The following is a 15,000-nucleotide window of genomic DNA, read 5'->3' on the forward strand; positions in this document are numbered from 1 at the left end:
GGTGGACAACAACAGCTGGACGTCAGACAACATCTGGAATAATGAGGGTGTCCTGCCGTCTCTTTGATTTCTCCTCCGTCCTGACAGTTTTATTGATTCTGAAGTTAAGATCAGGTTTAAAGGACCAAAGCAGCAGCGACAGGGGAACCAAATAAACCCCGATTACAGCGTAAACTCATCAAAAATGCAAAGGGGACAATTTGACACCAGACATCTGAAGTTGCAAATTAGCATGAAACTCTACCGTCTTCGCAAAATAAAGCAAAACAGGTTTTAAATGTTTGTTCTTCTCATCCACGATTGAAACATTTCATGCGAATTGAACTGCTGTTTTTTTTTTTGTTTTTTGTTTTAAAGTTGATGTTTGAAAATATTCCAGAAACCTCAGAGTCCAACTGATCAAAACATCCTGACGCACCTTCAGAAACATGAATTATCCCCTCAAAAAAACCCAAAGAAACATGGTTAATTAGAGCGAACTGCAGGCAGCGCTGCAGCCGCGCGGCCTCCCAGAAGCCTCTGACAGTCGACCGCCCACGGCCTCCTGCACACCAGTCCCAACCAACACTGTCCAATTAAAAGTTAGACGTGGAGCCGGGCTTCAAATCGAGGAGATGATTTGTGAATCAAAGAGTAACTGGAGGAGAAATCAAAGGCAAAGGTGTGTGAAGTCCTCAGGTGAGCTAACAGCGCTAATCACAGCGCTCGCTAATGGCGTGTTTGTGGTTGGGTGATTAAAAACTGCAGGCAAACAGACAGGAGACACAAGTTTGTCTGGATTTAAGTGGAAAAGTTTTCAGAGGAATGATGGAAAAACGCTGAAGATGACGGTGAATTTCTGGAAGTGCATCGGTGGGTCCGAAAAATGGCGGCGCTGTGGCTCTGAGACGCCACACGGGAACAAAACCACCAGATTAGCAAACCAAGGCCTCCAGTCGGCTTTCAGAACGTTCTCAGAAGTTCTGGTGGGAGACGCAAAGGTGGCGTTAACCCGAACCCTCAGGGCAGCAGTGTCGGCGGTCACATATTAGCCCCGCCCACGCTGTGGGTACGTTACAGCCGCGACACTGGGGCCCAAACCAGGCCCGGTAACCGTGGCAACAGCACCAACCCTGCTACGTCAGGTGCATAATTTATTAATTTAAGCTCACGCTTAGTGTAATTAAGATGCTCTGGTTTACACTCGGTGGGAGCGTCTGATGTTTGTTGAGAACAGAGGGAACTTCCTTCATCAGTCCTCCTCTTCATCATCTCGCTGTTTCCACCAGACGCCTCCGCAGGAAACTCCCTCCTCGCACCCCCGCGGACGCCAAAATAAAACCAAACAGCGGGCCCATTTCAGGTGCACGGCGTCTCCATCTTCCTCAGGGTGTGTGTGTTTCTGTGTGTGTGTGTGTGTGTGTGTGTCCTGCTGCAGTAACAAGCCTGACGTGTGTTTAAACATTGCTGCGGGCAACAGCAGCAGCAGCACAGACGGGTGAGGACAGGTGAAAGTCGAGGTTTTACACTGTAAACAAAACGGCAGGAAGACGGTGAAATAAGTGCACGCTGAGGGAATACACAGGTGTGTGTGTGTGTGTGTGTGTGTGTGTGTGTGAGTGTGTTAGTGGGCGCCACAGGTGGGTAGCTGTCCAATGAGGTGAGGGATTTGTAGATATGAGGACAGATGGAGGAGGGGGGCGGGGAGGGGGAAGTTGGTGCTGAACACTCCGAGGTTTTCGAGATTCCCGAGCGCTCCGGGAGCGTCCTCGCCGTCACTCAGGTCCGTCAGGTGTCAAAGTCCATCACGCTGATGCCGTCAGGTGGAGGCGAAGGATCCACGTGTGTGAGGTGTGATGGTGGTGCGTTCACTGACAGGCTCCAGAGTGTATTCAGCTATCAAAAAGAGGCCAAATGAATCGGGTTCACGCCGCCTATGGTGGCTCAGAGGGGACAAACTGTCAATCAACACTATTTTTTGCAGATTTTATGCATTTTAACAGGATAAAAAGATTTTTTTCTATTGAGTTAAAGAGCACCATTAACTTTGATAATATTAATCAGTAATTTAGCTTCAGAATGATAAACCTTGAACAAATATTAAGTTCAAATATGTTACTATTTTACATGTAGTGATTTTCTTTTTCTATTTTAAATGTAATTTTGGTTTTTATTGAATCATTTTATTTGCAGTTATTGTTTATTTTAGTAACAATTACATAATGATTTAATAATAATGAGAATAGAATAAAAAGAATAAGATAATAGGAATTATATTTGATTAGCAACAATACTGATATTATTTTATACTGATTACACAGATTTTAAAAATACTTATTAAGGTCAAATATAGAAATAATTAAACTTATTTTATATGTGTAATTTAATATATTTATTTTTGTTCATATTTTTTTCATCTGACTGACATAAAGGTCTGAATAATGTTTTAATATAAATTATGGAATGTTAGGAAATTCTTGTAAAGAATCATTTAAATGATCAGGAGTTGATCAGTCATTGTTAACATTTCATTTTTACCTTGTTAATTAATTTTAAAAGTATTTAATTGAATGAATCCATTTTTAATTAATGCAGATGGAATTAGTCTGGCTGGTTTTCCAAAGGATCATGGGAAATGTAGGAGAAATTATCTCAGCTCTTCCAGAACTTCTGAATGTTTTGATTTCAGCTGAATTCAACCAATCAAAGCTTCAAACACTCAGAATGTTGATTTCAGACAAGCTCCAGATCAATACTGCCAGACTGCGAGCACCACTTCAAACACACACACACACACACACACACACACACACACACACACACACACGCATGCGTGGAAACAGGAAATCTGAATCTATACTCTCCATTATTAACACGTTTCTGCCAGACAAAGACATAAAATATGGAGCAAAATAGGAGAAAAACGGCTAAATTATTGAACTCAGAGCTCACAGAATGAAAAGGGATGCAGGAAAGAATCTGGCTTTATGGAGGAGAAGGCAGGTTAGAGGTGAAACAGGAAGTGCTGCATCAAAGACAGGAAGTCGGCGTCGGGTCGGCTCCCGTGGAAACACGTCAGCAGGGAGAGATTGAGGGATGAAATTATCCTGACCTCCAACTCTCACACACGCACATACAGAAACACACACTCACATACTGCTCAACTTTCTCATTCAGTGTCAGGTAACCATGGCAACAGTTAAGCTTCCAATCTGTCAATGCGGATATTAAGATGTTGCCAAAGAAACGTTGGTGACGCGCAGCCACAAAACAATGAGAAACTCTGTTCCCTCTCCCAGAAACGTTCCCATTTGCTTCGCAAACATTGAGGGAAACAGCGAAGGTCAGAACTGACACCCTGATGTCTAAATTTAAATTCCTTCTCCGGTTTCCCGGCGAAACCTCGGAATAAAAAAAATATTCCGTCAAAGTTGCAATTTGTGTTTTCTGATTCTTCTGTACGTTTTGCCCAACTGTGTCTAAGAAGTTTATCACCTTTACGGTGATCTTTACTCTCCAGTCTGTCATTCACCACACACACACACACACAGCTACACACAGACACACACACACTACCATATTCTACACTACTGCTGCAACAGGAGCTGCAGGACACCAACGTTACCATGGTGAGGAGGTGTGCTGCTGGCCGGCCAGGTGAAGGGTCTTGGGCCGGGCGGCGGAGCAGCTGCCTGCATTAGCCGGCCGCTCCCAGTAGGGGTCACTGTGAAACACACAAACAGAACGTGAAGAGAGTCTTTAATGACGGATGGAAGACGTGTGGAGAAGAAGAAGAGGAAGAAGACAAACAAAAAGGGAAAATAATCTCAGAAATCAAAGTGATGCTCTGATCCAGCCGAAGTCATGGCAGGAAGGACGGCCGGGGCATTTTTACCTCACACACGTGTCAGCAAACGTTTGTGGACATTTTGATTGAGACGGTTTGAATTCAGGGTTGATTTTTAAGGTGGCGTTTGTTTGTTTTGACCTTCAAAATCCCATTATCCTCTTCATCAGGGACCTATTGTTAATGTCTGAAATCATAACATTGATATTGTTTTTTGGCTTTTTTTAACCTAACTGATGAGATCAGCTGGTTGAACGCAGTGACCTTGACCTTTGACCCCCCCCAGAGCAAGTTTGAGTTCAATAACTGTTCTTTTTTACCACCAACATTCTCCAGTCGTTCAGTGTCATCAGTGTAACAGACAGAAAGTTGCTCTTCTGATGTGAAGGTCTGACATAATCCCAGAATTTGATGAGGACACAAAAGTTTCTGGAAGGTTCAAACGTCCCTCACATTCCCGTTTGGGGATCAAAAGTAGTCCGAAAAGTAACAGTGAGATAATCTTAGTCAAAACAACAAAGATCCAATGAAATAAAGTGTGAAAAGTAAAAGATGTCGAGCCAAAACGACAGAGTCAGACAGCATACACGAGTCTGCTCAGCAGTGACCCGCTCCCATTTATCCCAGGTTTACACGCGCCAGAGACAAGCTGTCAGGACTCATGACGGCGGGAATTTTTCATACAGATGCAGAGAGGGGAGAGACGGGGACAGAGGGGAGAGAGGGGAGAGGGGAGAGACGGGAGAGAGGGGGAGAGGGGAGAGACGGGAGGGAGAGGGGAGAGAGGGGGAGAGGGAGAGATGGGGAGGAGAGGGGAGATGGGGAGAGAGGGGAGAGATGGGGAGGAGAGAGAGGGGAGCGGGAGAGGGATGAGAGAGGGAGAGAGTGGAGGAGAGAGGGGAGAGGAGGGGGAGAGGGGAGAGATGGGGAGGAGATGGGGAGAGAGGGGAGAGGGGGGAGAGGGGAGAGACGGGGAGAGAGGGGGAAGGGGGAGAGAGGGGAGAGACGGGGAGAGAGGGAGAGGGGAGAGACGGGGAGAGAGGGGAGAGAGGGGAGAGGAGAGGAGAGGGGGGAGAGGGGGGAGAGGGGAGAGATGGGGAGAGGGGGAGAGGGGGAGAGGGGAGAGACGGAAGAGGGGAGAGAGAGGGAGAGAGGGGGGGGGAGAGACGGGGAGAGGGGGGAGAGGGATGAGGAGGGGACGAGACGGGAGACGGGAGAGACGGGGGAGAGACACCATCACCTCCACTTCACTGTGGACCAGAATGACTATAAAACAGGTTCCTGAGGCCAGCGGGCCACTACTGTTCCTGTCAGGGGGTGAGGAGGGTGAGGAGGGTGAGGAGGGTGAGGAGGGGGAACCGCTGGCTTAACTTCTGTTGCCCTGTGAAGCTGCAGGAAGCAGAGACGTTTCTTCTTCTGGGTTTGATTTGTGAACACATGAAGTCCAGAAGAAAGAAGACGTTGTGGAGAAGGTTGAATCTCCATGGAAACCATCGCTAACGGAGACACACAGCAGAGCTTGAAGTGTTTTTACCCACCCATCATCATCCATCCATCCAATCTATCCATCCATCATCCATCCATCCATCCATCCGTCAAACCCTATCCATCCTCATCCATCCTCCATCCTCATCCATTCCAGCCATCCATCCATCCAGCCATCCATCCATCCATCCATCATCCATCATCATCCATCCATTCCGTCATCCCATCCATCATCACATCATCCATCATCATCCGTCAACACCCATCCAATCCTCCATCATCCATCATCCATCCATCCTCCATCCATCCGTCCCACCCATCCATCCATCCATCCATCATCCATCCATCCATCCATCCATCCGTCCACCCATCCATCCATCCATCCATCCATCCACCCATCCATCCATCCATCCATCATCCATCCATCCATCCATCCGTCCATCCATCCATCCATCATCCATCCATCCATCGTCTCTCTTTTCCAAATTAGTTGATTCATTAATCATAGACTAGATTATAAATGTCATCAGGAAAGCTATAAAATAAACACAACACTGAATTGACCCTGAAAGTACACACACACACACACAGACACACAAACACACACACTAATCCAGGTTTGTCTTGTTGCCTGCAGAGCGACCCTTACCACTCAATGTCATTACACAAGTGTGTGTGCGTGTGTGTGTGTGGTTGTGTGTGTGTTCAGGTCCAGTCTGAGCTCGCCCGTTGAGCTCCAGTGCTGCGGTAAAGCCATAAATCCCATTAAAACCAGTGTGAACTGGAGGAGTTTGGTTGTTACTATGACTACAGCTGTGTGTGATCACTGGAGCCAACATGTGTACACCTGAGTGTAGACCCTGCAACACTTGCCCTCTTCAGACGTGCACTGCACAGCGACCACGATGGAGGCAGCTCGATGGCGGAGCTCCACGAGTGAGGCGGGACGCCGCGGCGAGCTACTTGGCTAAACTCTTATTTTCTAAAACAGGCTGCTTCCTGTCACTGTAACTCCACTTCCTCTCTGACATCACAGTTTCATGATGGTGTGTGAGTCCTGAAGATCCACCAGAAACTAAAGGGATCCTCGGACCAGTCATGGCGCCTCAGCAGGTCACATGGTCACCTGACAGTCACGTGACCCTCCTCCGCTCTCCTCTCTCCTCCTGGGCCGTGACGTGATTTCATAAAGTCTGTTTGGTTTTTGCTGGATGGATCGTTGGCCCGGTTTCATATCTCACGCTCTAAAACGCTGTGATGGATCAAAAGATCTGAGGTGTGAAGAACAAACCGGGGAAGAGAGGAGAGGAGCCGTAAATCCACCTCTCTCTGAGCTCCTCCCTCACTCTGTCACACATCACCGTTCACACTGATCCCCTGGACACCCCCCCCACCAGAACCTGACACGTTGCCGTGGTAACCAACACACTCCAAAAAATGCCACCTGTCTAAAAGATTGTCGGACTCTGCCGTCAATCAGATGGAGCCTCGATCAGGTCAAGTCGTGGTCAGAAAATGGCGTTTCTACGGCGACGGGTGGGGAGTGTCCCCCCCCCCAGGAGGGGAGTGTCCCCCCCCCCCCCCCCAGGAGGGGAGTGTCACACCCGCCTGTCTGGAAGGAGACGGATCCATGTTCCTCGTTAACAGGCAGCTCCTGCTGGGGGTTTGTCCTCCGCTCAGATTGGTGGAGTCACTAAAAGAGCCGCATTCTTCCCTCTTCTCTTCTTCGCTCCACCGAGTCAGACGGCAAAGTCAGAAAGTTTCCCTCCGCTCGCGCATTCCTCCCTTTCATCCTCCCCGTCTCCGCGCCTCTCCCCTGTTTTTGGAGTATTTCCGTCCTTCGATTCCCTGATCTTTCCCAGTCAAGGAGAGGCAGGAGGCGGCGTCTCCATCCAGACTCGCTGAGGAGGGAGTAAGTCTGGAGTGAAGTTTCAGGGGCAAACGTCGAGGAAAAACCCACATCTGAGCCGCATTGAAGCCGAGTTGAAGGGCGCCACTAAAACGCTGTTCAAGACGCGGAGACGGTCCCGCTGCGCGTTATTCTGAGACGGCTGACTTCCCTTTGTTTGTTAGCGCCACCGCTGGAAAACTGAGGTTTTACTGACATTCTAAAGGAACACAAACGCACCGGGAGACGGGATGTTGCCACCATCAAAGTTAGAAAACAGGCGTTCACAGGTGACGCTCGGCTGAAGGTTACCGTAGCGACTGGTGGCGCAGTCATGTGACCCCAGGAGGGTTCGATCAGTCTTCTGTTGTTATTGCGCCACCTACAGTCCTGGAACGTGTTAAAACTGATTCTCTTCACGTCAGGAAGCAGCCGACAGCAAACAGTTGAACAGACCAACATGTTGAAACCTGGTTTCCTTGTGTTCATCTCAGTGTGTGTGTGTGTGGTGTGTGTGGATAAGTGTGAATAAAAAAGCTCCTTGTTGCCTCTTTCCTGTCTTTTCATTATCTCCTTCACCTCCTTCACTCCATCCTTCTCTTTTCTAATCATTCTCCTCGTCCTTTCACCTCCATGGTAACAGACAGTCAATGAAAAGGCATTCAGTACCAAAGAAACGTGTGTTGTGTGTGTGTGTGTGTGTGTGTGTGTGTTTCCCGCTCCCTGGGAGTGTGAATGGTTGGCAGAGATGGAGGAGTGCTAAAGGACACCATGAATGAAGGAGGGAGAAAGACGTCTTCTGCTTCTGCAACCGTCTTGAACGAGACAGTTCTGCAGATTCGGAATCTCCATCTTTAGCCTTCAAAGTTAAACTTCGACAGATCAAAGCTTCAGACGTTAAAGTTCTATCAAGTTCATGTTGATTTAAACACAGCAGCTTGTCTAACACCGAGACGAAAGGCCAAAACACAACAGGTTACCTGGCAACGGGTCAGGTGAGGGAGGGGGCGAGAGCTTGTCAGTCTCCAGGAAACAACCATCGTCAGTGAACCAGGAAACAGCGCCACCTCCGTTCTCTCAGCTTCACCCAAAAACTCCGGTTTAAATCCTGAACCGTCGATGCGAGACTCCGCCCACTGCACCTGTGGGGGGGCTGCTTGTGAGGCATTCTGGGTAATCTGTGTATTTGTTAGACACGGAAGGGTTAGCTTCCTTTACAAGGGCTCTGGTAGAAGCATGTGACCCCTGAGGTCGACGCCGGCGGCAACAAACCGGAAATAACAAGGTTGTTTTTTTTCAACAACCGCAGCAAAAACTGAGGGAAAGAACATCTGACTGAGCGTTGGAAGAGTTCGTAAGATACAAGATGTGCGTTTCAGTTTCGCACATCTGGAAACAACAGCCTCAGCAGAGCTACGAAACAGCCGAATCTATAGCAAACAAGCCTGTTTCTCTGCCTGCTGTAAATATCACGGCGCGCTCCGGGCGGCGTGTTCTCCAGATAAAAATTAAAGACGCCGAACTTCAAAGTGTGACTCCAACACAGAGAGACGGAAGCAGAAATATGAAAGAGACAAAAAGACAGCAAGATAAAGAAAGAGAGAACATATTGCCACTGTGTCAATACAATATATATGCTAATCACGCCTTTAGCATGTGTGTGAATTTCATTAAACAGAAAGACAGCAACACATTCGTGGGGGGGGGTCTTAAAACCATAACTGCCAAGGTCATTTAGCACCAGGAACCAGGAAGAGCGGGAAGAAATCGGTGCTTAAGGACCTGAGCAGGACTTGAAGGAATCGCCATAGCAACCCCAGCACACATTCTTCAAACACTTGATTCCCAGCTCAGAGAACGGATCTAGAATCAGAACCAGTTTTCAGACAGTTCTGGATCCCTCGTCACATTAACTGTTCGCACAGCTGCCAGGTGTGTGTGTTGTGTGGTGTGTTCTTGTGATGTATTGAGTACACACATCATTGTACTTCTATCTTTGTGGGGGCTTTCATACATACTGTATGCTGCATTACCCATCTCTTCACCTCAGCCCCTTGACCCATCACAACTACCCCCCGCCCTTGACCCCGACCCCGACCTAAGCCCAATCCTGACTACAAATGTCCCTCACTGCCCCAAAATGTTCCTCACTTTGATAGTACAATGGTATTTTGGCTGTTTGTGCGTGTGTGTGTGTGTGTTGTGTGTGGAAGACATAAACCATGAGACAATAAATTACTGTCAGGGCTTTTAGTTCCTCTGTATGATAATGATAGTCTTCCTCCCTCTCTCTCTCTCACACACACACACACACACACACACTGAAATCCCCAGACAAACTGCAGATCCTCTGCATACACAATCACACAGACAATAAACACAAACACGCCAGCGACACACACGCCTGAGCGGGGGGTCGGGGGGGTCCGGCCGGCACGTCGAGGAAGCGTGGCTGATCGACATTTAATATTTATGAGCTGCTTTGCAAAGAGAGAAACATTGATAAGCTGCAGTTTTGAATATTAACGCTGACTTTATTTTTAAAAAATGCATTAAAGCAAAATATTGTGGTCAAATTAAAGGGGGGGGGGGTGAGATGGGTGAGCCGCATAAACAGGAGAGGGGGGGGGGGTTGACGGGGGGATGTAAAGAAAAATAAACCGAAATTGACCACAGTCACCAAAATCATTAATAAATGATCCACAATTATAAACAAAACAGGGTTTAACTGAAGTTCTGACAGCTAAATTAAATAAAAACCGGGGGGGTTTGAGCGCCGGTTGGTCCTTCCTGTTTCCGTCTGCTGGTTAACCTGTGTGCACGAACGCCCCCCCCGGCAATTACAGCCCCCCCCCCTCGCTGGGAGATGTCAGCTGTTGTGTTGACCGACCCGTCACTCGTCTATCGCGGCCTCTGTTGTCCGCCGCCCTGCGCTGATTTTCATTAGCGATAGCGACCAACACAAATCAAAACATGGCGGCGCTCCAGGGGGCGGCGGCCACCGCGGCGCGCTTCTTTCATTTCCTGTTGTAGGAAAACTGAAGAATTCTGAAGCAGCAGCGGGAAACAGGAACGCGATAAACCACCGCTTGGGACTGGAGTGTGTGTGTGTGTGTGTGTGTGTGTGTGTGTGTGTGAGAGAGAGAGAGAGAGAGAGATCAGAGGTCACAGTCTTCCTCACATGTTTTTCCTTCCTGTGCAGCGATGACAAATCTCTGACCAGCCTGCAACGACTCTATTGCCATGGCAACAAAGTTTGGGATGCGGGGAGATGATTAGCGGCTGGAACAAGCGTGGATTTCTATAAAGTTAAAGAGTTTGGAATGTTTGCAGGCTAATGTCAACAGCGGTTGTGTGTTTGTTAGTTAGCATGCTGAGATTAAAACACAGCTGGTGTGTGTGCGTGCTTGTCTGTGCGAGTGTGTGTGTGCAAGTGTGTGTGTGTGTTGTACACCATGCTAATGAAGCCAGTGTTGGGGCTAGCATGCCAAATCTGCGAGCCGACAGCTTCATTTGACTCCACTAACTGGATTATGCAAATCTGACACTCATCACAGTCCACAGACCAGTGACACATCATTTATACCAGAGAAGAAGAAAAGCCAGTGAAGGAGGGATGAACACCCTCACAGGGAAGATGACATCAAAGAGGATTAGACCTGATTTCTTGTCTCATTTCTTTTCTTTTGCTTTGACAAATATAACCCCCCCCCCACTTCCTGTTTCTGTCTTCCTTCTCTCTGCCGTTTGCTGGCTTCAGGAAAAATTTGCTGCCGGCCGGGAACGACGCGCAGAAAGAGCCGTATGAAACCACGCCCGCCGCCTACAGGGAGGGAGGGGAACTGCAGCCGGAGAGAGAATCACCTGTGGAGCGTTTGTCGTTCTTCCTCCGTCGCGTTCGGGGTCCACTGTTCCCCCGACTCCCACCTCCCCTCCATTCATCCCTCGTTCTCAGCCTCTCCCATTTGATTCCTTTGGTCCCTTCTTTCCTCTCCTCCCTGCATCCTTTCTTTTCCTCCTCCCTCCTCTTTAACGCACTCATCAACCTCGTCTGTAATTCTTTCTAAAATGAGTCAAAGTTGCAACAAAAGAGGACAGGCAACGGGGGGGGGGGATCTGTGGAGGAAAACGAAGGAAGTGAAAGAGGAGGAAGTTATGCTGGGAGGCAGAGTAGTAAATTGTTCAATTTTTGCAGGTAATCTAAATGCTAACTAGAGGCAACTTATCACCAGAATGGATTTCCGACCATCTGTTCAAATAACAGGGGATTTGTCCGGTGGCAACGCAAGAATGGGATGATGGCGGGAAGATTAGAGGACGTTGACGCTGCGCTCCGCGTCTCCGCACAAAGAAATAAATAAGTAAAAGAAAAGAAGAAAAAATGTATTTTGTGCAAACAAGAACAGATGACGCCCTCACAATTACACCTGTCAGGAGCGCCGAGAAGCAATCGATCTGTGAGGCAGCGGAGCGACACCCCCACACACACACGCACACACACACACACGCACACACACGCACACACACACACACACACACACACACACACACACACACACACTCTGGCTAAATCATTCTCTCTCTCTGTTCCCTCCATCTCTGCCTCCCTCCATCCCACTCTCTCTGTAAACAGGCTTTTTCATACAGTAGTGACAAGATGATGTTTCACTTCCACTGGAGAGAATGAAGGAGGAGGAGGAGGAGGAGGAGGAGGAGAGGAAGGCAGATGGAAGGAAGGGTGAGGGAAGTGCACGTTGAGGCTGGAAGGGACCGTTTTACGCTGCTCCCGGTTCAGTTGAGAAACTCAAACAGCATCAATATTTGAAATATGAGGAAAAAGAGGAAAGCAGCGGGATAAAGAAAAAGGAGTGAAAGTGAGGGGGAGGACGAAGGTGAAGAAAGAGGAGGAAGAGAGGAGCGACGTGTAGTTTACTGGCCCAGGAAGTGTTCGCAGGCTGCCGGCCAATCAGCTGGCTCCTTCTCACTGAGCGTCACTAACAGCCCAATGAAAGGGCACCTTTCATCTTCCCATCGCCCCCCCCCCCCACACACACACACACCCCACATGCCTGACCTTGACCTTGACCTCAACCTTAGAACCACTTCTTAATCCTCAAACAGTCCTTTGAAGTTGTGAGGACCAACAATAAATGTCCTCCCTCTGCAGCAAGTACAAGACAAACACACAGAGAAGCTTAGCATGCTGGCTAACAGCTGTGTTGAGGGGGCGGAGCCTGACAGGTGTCACTCAAACCTGAGTGAGCCTATCACTTGCAGCCTGAACGCCGCCGCTGCCGCCCTGACAAATATCTGCCGACGTTCGTCTGATCCGTGTTTCCATGGCGTCGCGGGTCGCTTTCATCACGCGCTAGCGTGCGTTTCCATCAGACGACCTCGGCGGCGGCGGCGCAGCTGAAGGTCGTCCTCCTCGGGAACTTTCAGCTGAACGTGTGAAGTTATTATGGGAGCTCGGTGAAGCAGAGGCACCGCTGGGACGTTAGCGAGGCCGGATCTGACGGGCGGCGGTGCGCAGCGTCCCCACCGCTGTGAGGGCGAACCGCACCTGGCTGAGCGCAGCGGCACGAGCGTGTAAACGACGGCGCGGCGTCTCAGGACTGATGTGGGCCCGGTTCAGGCAGGAAGTGGATGATTGAAGAGTCTCTGGTGGTAGAACACGTCCTAGTTTCAGGACGGCTCCTTTCATCCACACGCCCGACGTGTTCCCGACATTTTAGAGGAGCTTTTTGTGAGCCGAGTGTTTTGACGTTTCCACTTTAGCTTCCTGAAAGCTGCTCTGCGAGTTTATTCTGCTTCCTGCGAGTTTATTCTGCTTCCTGCGAGTTTATCTGCTTCCTGCGAGTTTATCGGCTTCCTGCGAGTTATTCTGCTTCCCTGCGAGTTTATTCGGCTTCCCTGCGAGTTTATTCCTGCTTCCTGCGAGTTTATTCTGCTTCCTGCGAGTTATTCGGCTTCCTGCGAGGTTTATTCTGCTCCGGTATTCGGCTTCTCTCCCCCTGATTCTCCTCCTCCTCTTCCTCCTTCCCCACCTCCTGATCTCCTCTTCCTCCTTCCCCACCTCCTGCTCCTCCTCCTTCCCCACCTCCTGATCCTCCTCTTCCTCCTTCCCCACCTCCTGATCCTCCTCTTCCTCCTTCCCCACCTCCTGATCCTCCTCTCCTCCTTCCCCTCCTCCTGCTCCCCCTGCTTCTCCTCCTCCTCTTCCTTCCCCACCTCCTGATCCTCCTCTTCCTCCTTCCCCTTCCCCTCCTCCTGCTCCCCTCCTCCTCTTCCCCTCCTTCCCCACCTCCTGATCCTCCTCTTCCTCCTTCCCCACCTCCTGCTCCCCCTGCTTCTCCTCCTCCTCAGTTCAAAATCATTTCTGCTCCACCTGATTAAAAGTCGAGCTAAAACACACGACTCCTCACACACCAGTCCAATATGCTAATTTCACCTTTTAAAGATTATCTATATATCAAATATTCTCCAGGCATCACACTGACCGAAGGCTTGTGTGTGTGTTTCTGTGCTATTTGAGTGTGTGTGTGTGTTTCTGTGCTATTTGAGTGTGTGTGTGTGTGTGTGTGTGTGTGTGTGTGAGCTCTCATGTTTATCAAAGAGAAGCAGTTATATCTGAGAGCGCTGGATGGCCTCGTGCTGTCAAAGCTAATCATAGAGTGTGTGTGTGTGTGTGTGTGTGTTTGTACGCACAGTGTGGGTGTAGTGCAACAGTATAAGACTTAAACCAAGCAGCACGCACGCACACACGCACACACACACACACGCACGCACACACACACACTCTCAAATAGCCGTGACACTGAACGTTTGTCCAGACTAGCGTCGCTGTGATCCAGACACGTCAAACGTCAGCGTTCGGACCAATCAGAGCCTCACTCACACCTCGCGGACCGGCCACGGTTCTGACGGGTCCGGCTGCAGATTTATGGAGGTTCTCGGTCTCCAGACGCCGACGGTGACGCGAATGATGGGAACCATCGGAGGTCCTGCTGCCTCCTGGTCGACAGCAGCATCATCTCAGACTCTTCAGCCTGGTCATGTGGAGCAAACGTCACCAAACGGTCACACACACACACACAAGCACACACACACACACACACACACACACACACACACACACACACACACATTCCCACACCCTCTGAGTTTCCCACAAGAAAGCAGACACTGGACCTCTCAGCGTCCAGCACACTCAGACCAGCTACCCAGAATGCCGTTCTTCTGTCTAAATACCTTAAGTGTCCCTCTCTTTCTGCCTCTCCTGTCTGCTAATAGGAACCAATTAGTTCCTATTGTCCACGCTCCCAATAAAAGAGCATTATGGGAATTCCCTCCACTTAACACATTTCCTTTTCTAAACAGGCCCCCAATTAGACGCCTAAAGGACAAAGAGACGGAGGACAAGTGGGGGCCTCAGGAGCGGAATTTGTGTCTTTTAAACCATCTTGTTGTTTCAGTCAGTTTGACAGGAGAAAACCAAAGCTGCTGCAGGAACTCTGAGTTTACACCTCCGGACTTTTGTTTCAGATAACGGAACCTAAACTCGCTGTTCTGAGAAGGTTGGACGTGTTTGAACCAAGACTGATCCATTCCTGTCGCTGGCCATAAACACCACGAGAGATAATCATTCACACAGCAAATACTGACCCCTGACCCTTCACCTCCTGGCTACGGTGCCCCCTAGTGGCCAAAGCCGCCTCCCGTCCAGACTGCAGCAGGTCCTGCTACAGCACTGACGGGGGAAGATCGTTTACATTTGCTGTCAATGTTTACGTGTCCATTC

General features: G+C 49.2%; 1 protein-coding gene across 7 annotated transcripts in view; it reads right to left on the minus strand.

Moving 5' to 3' along the window:
- The window catches only part of npas3 (neuronal PAS domain protein 3), a 96,676-nt gene that overhangs the window by 67,540 nt on the left and 14,136 nt on the right, over positions 1 to 15,000 (minus strand). For 5 of the 7 annotated variants that reach the window (XR_003887638.1, XR_003887637.1, XR_003887636.1 and 2 more), the window contains exon 2: positions 3,605 to 3,703. The exons of the other annotated variants lie outside the window; for them this stretch is intronic. Coding sequence is in view for 2 of the 5 variants with exons in the window: in XM_029833013.1 (XP_029688873.1) it covers positions 3,605 to 3,703 (99 nt within the window). In the remaining 3 variants the exon portion in view is untranslated. The remainder of the gene's footprint in view (positions 1 to 3,604; positions 3,704 to 15,000) is intronic. 7 annotated transcript variants of the gene reach the window in all.

The sequence above is a fragment of the Takifugu rubripes genome, chromosome 2 (genome assembly GCF_901000725.2).
Source record: "Takifugu rubripes chromosome 2, fTakRub1.2, whole genome shotgun sequence".
Classification (NCBI taxonomy): Eukaryota; Metazoa; Chordata; class Actinopteri; order Tetraodontiformes; family Tetraodontidae; genus Takifugu; species Takifugu rubripes.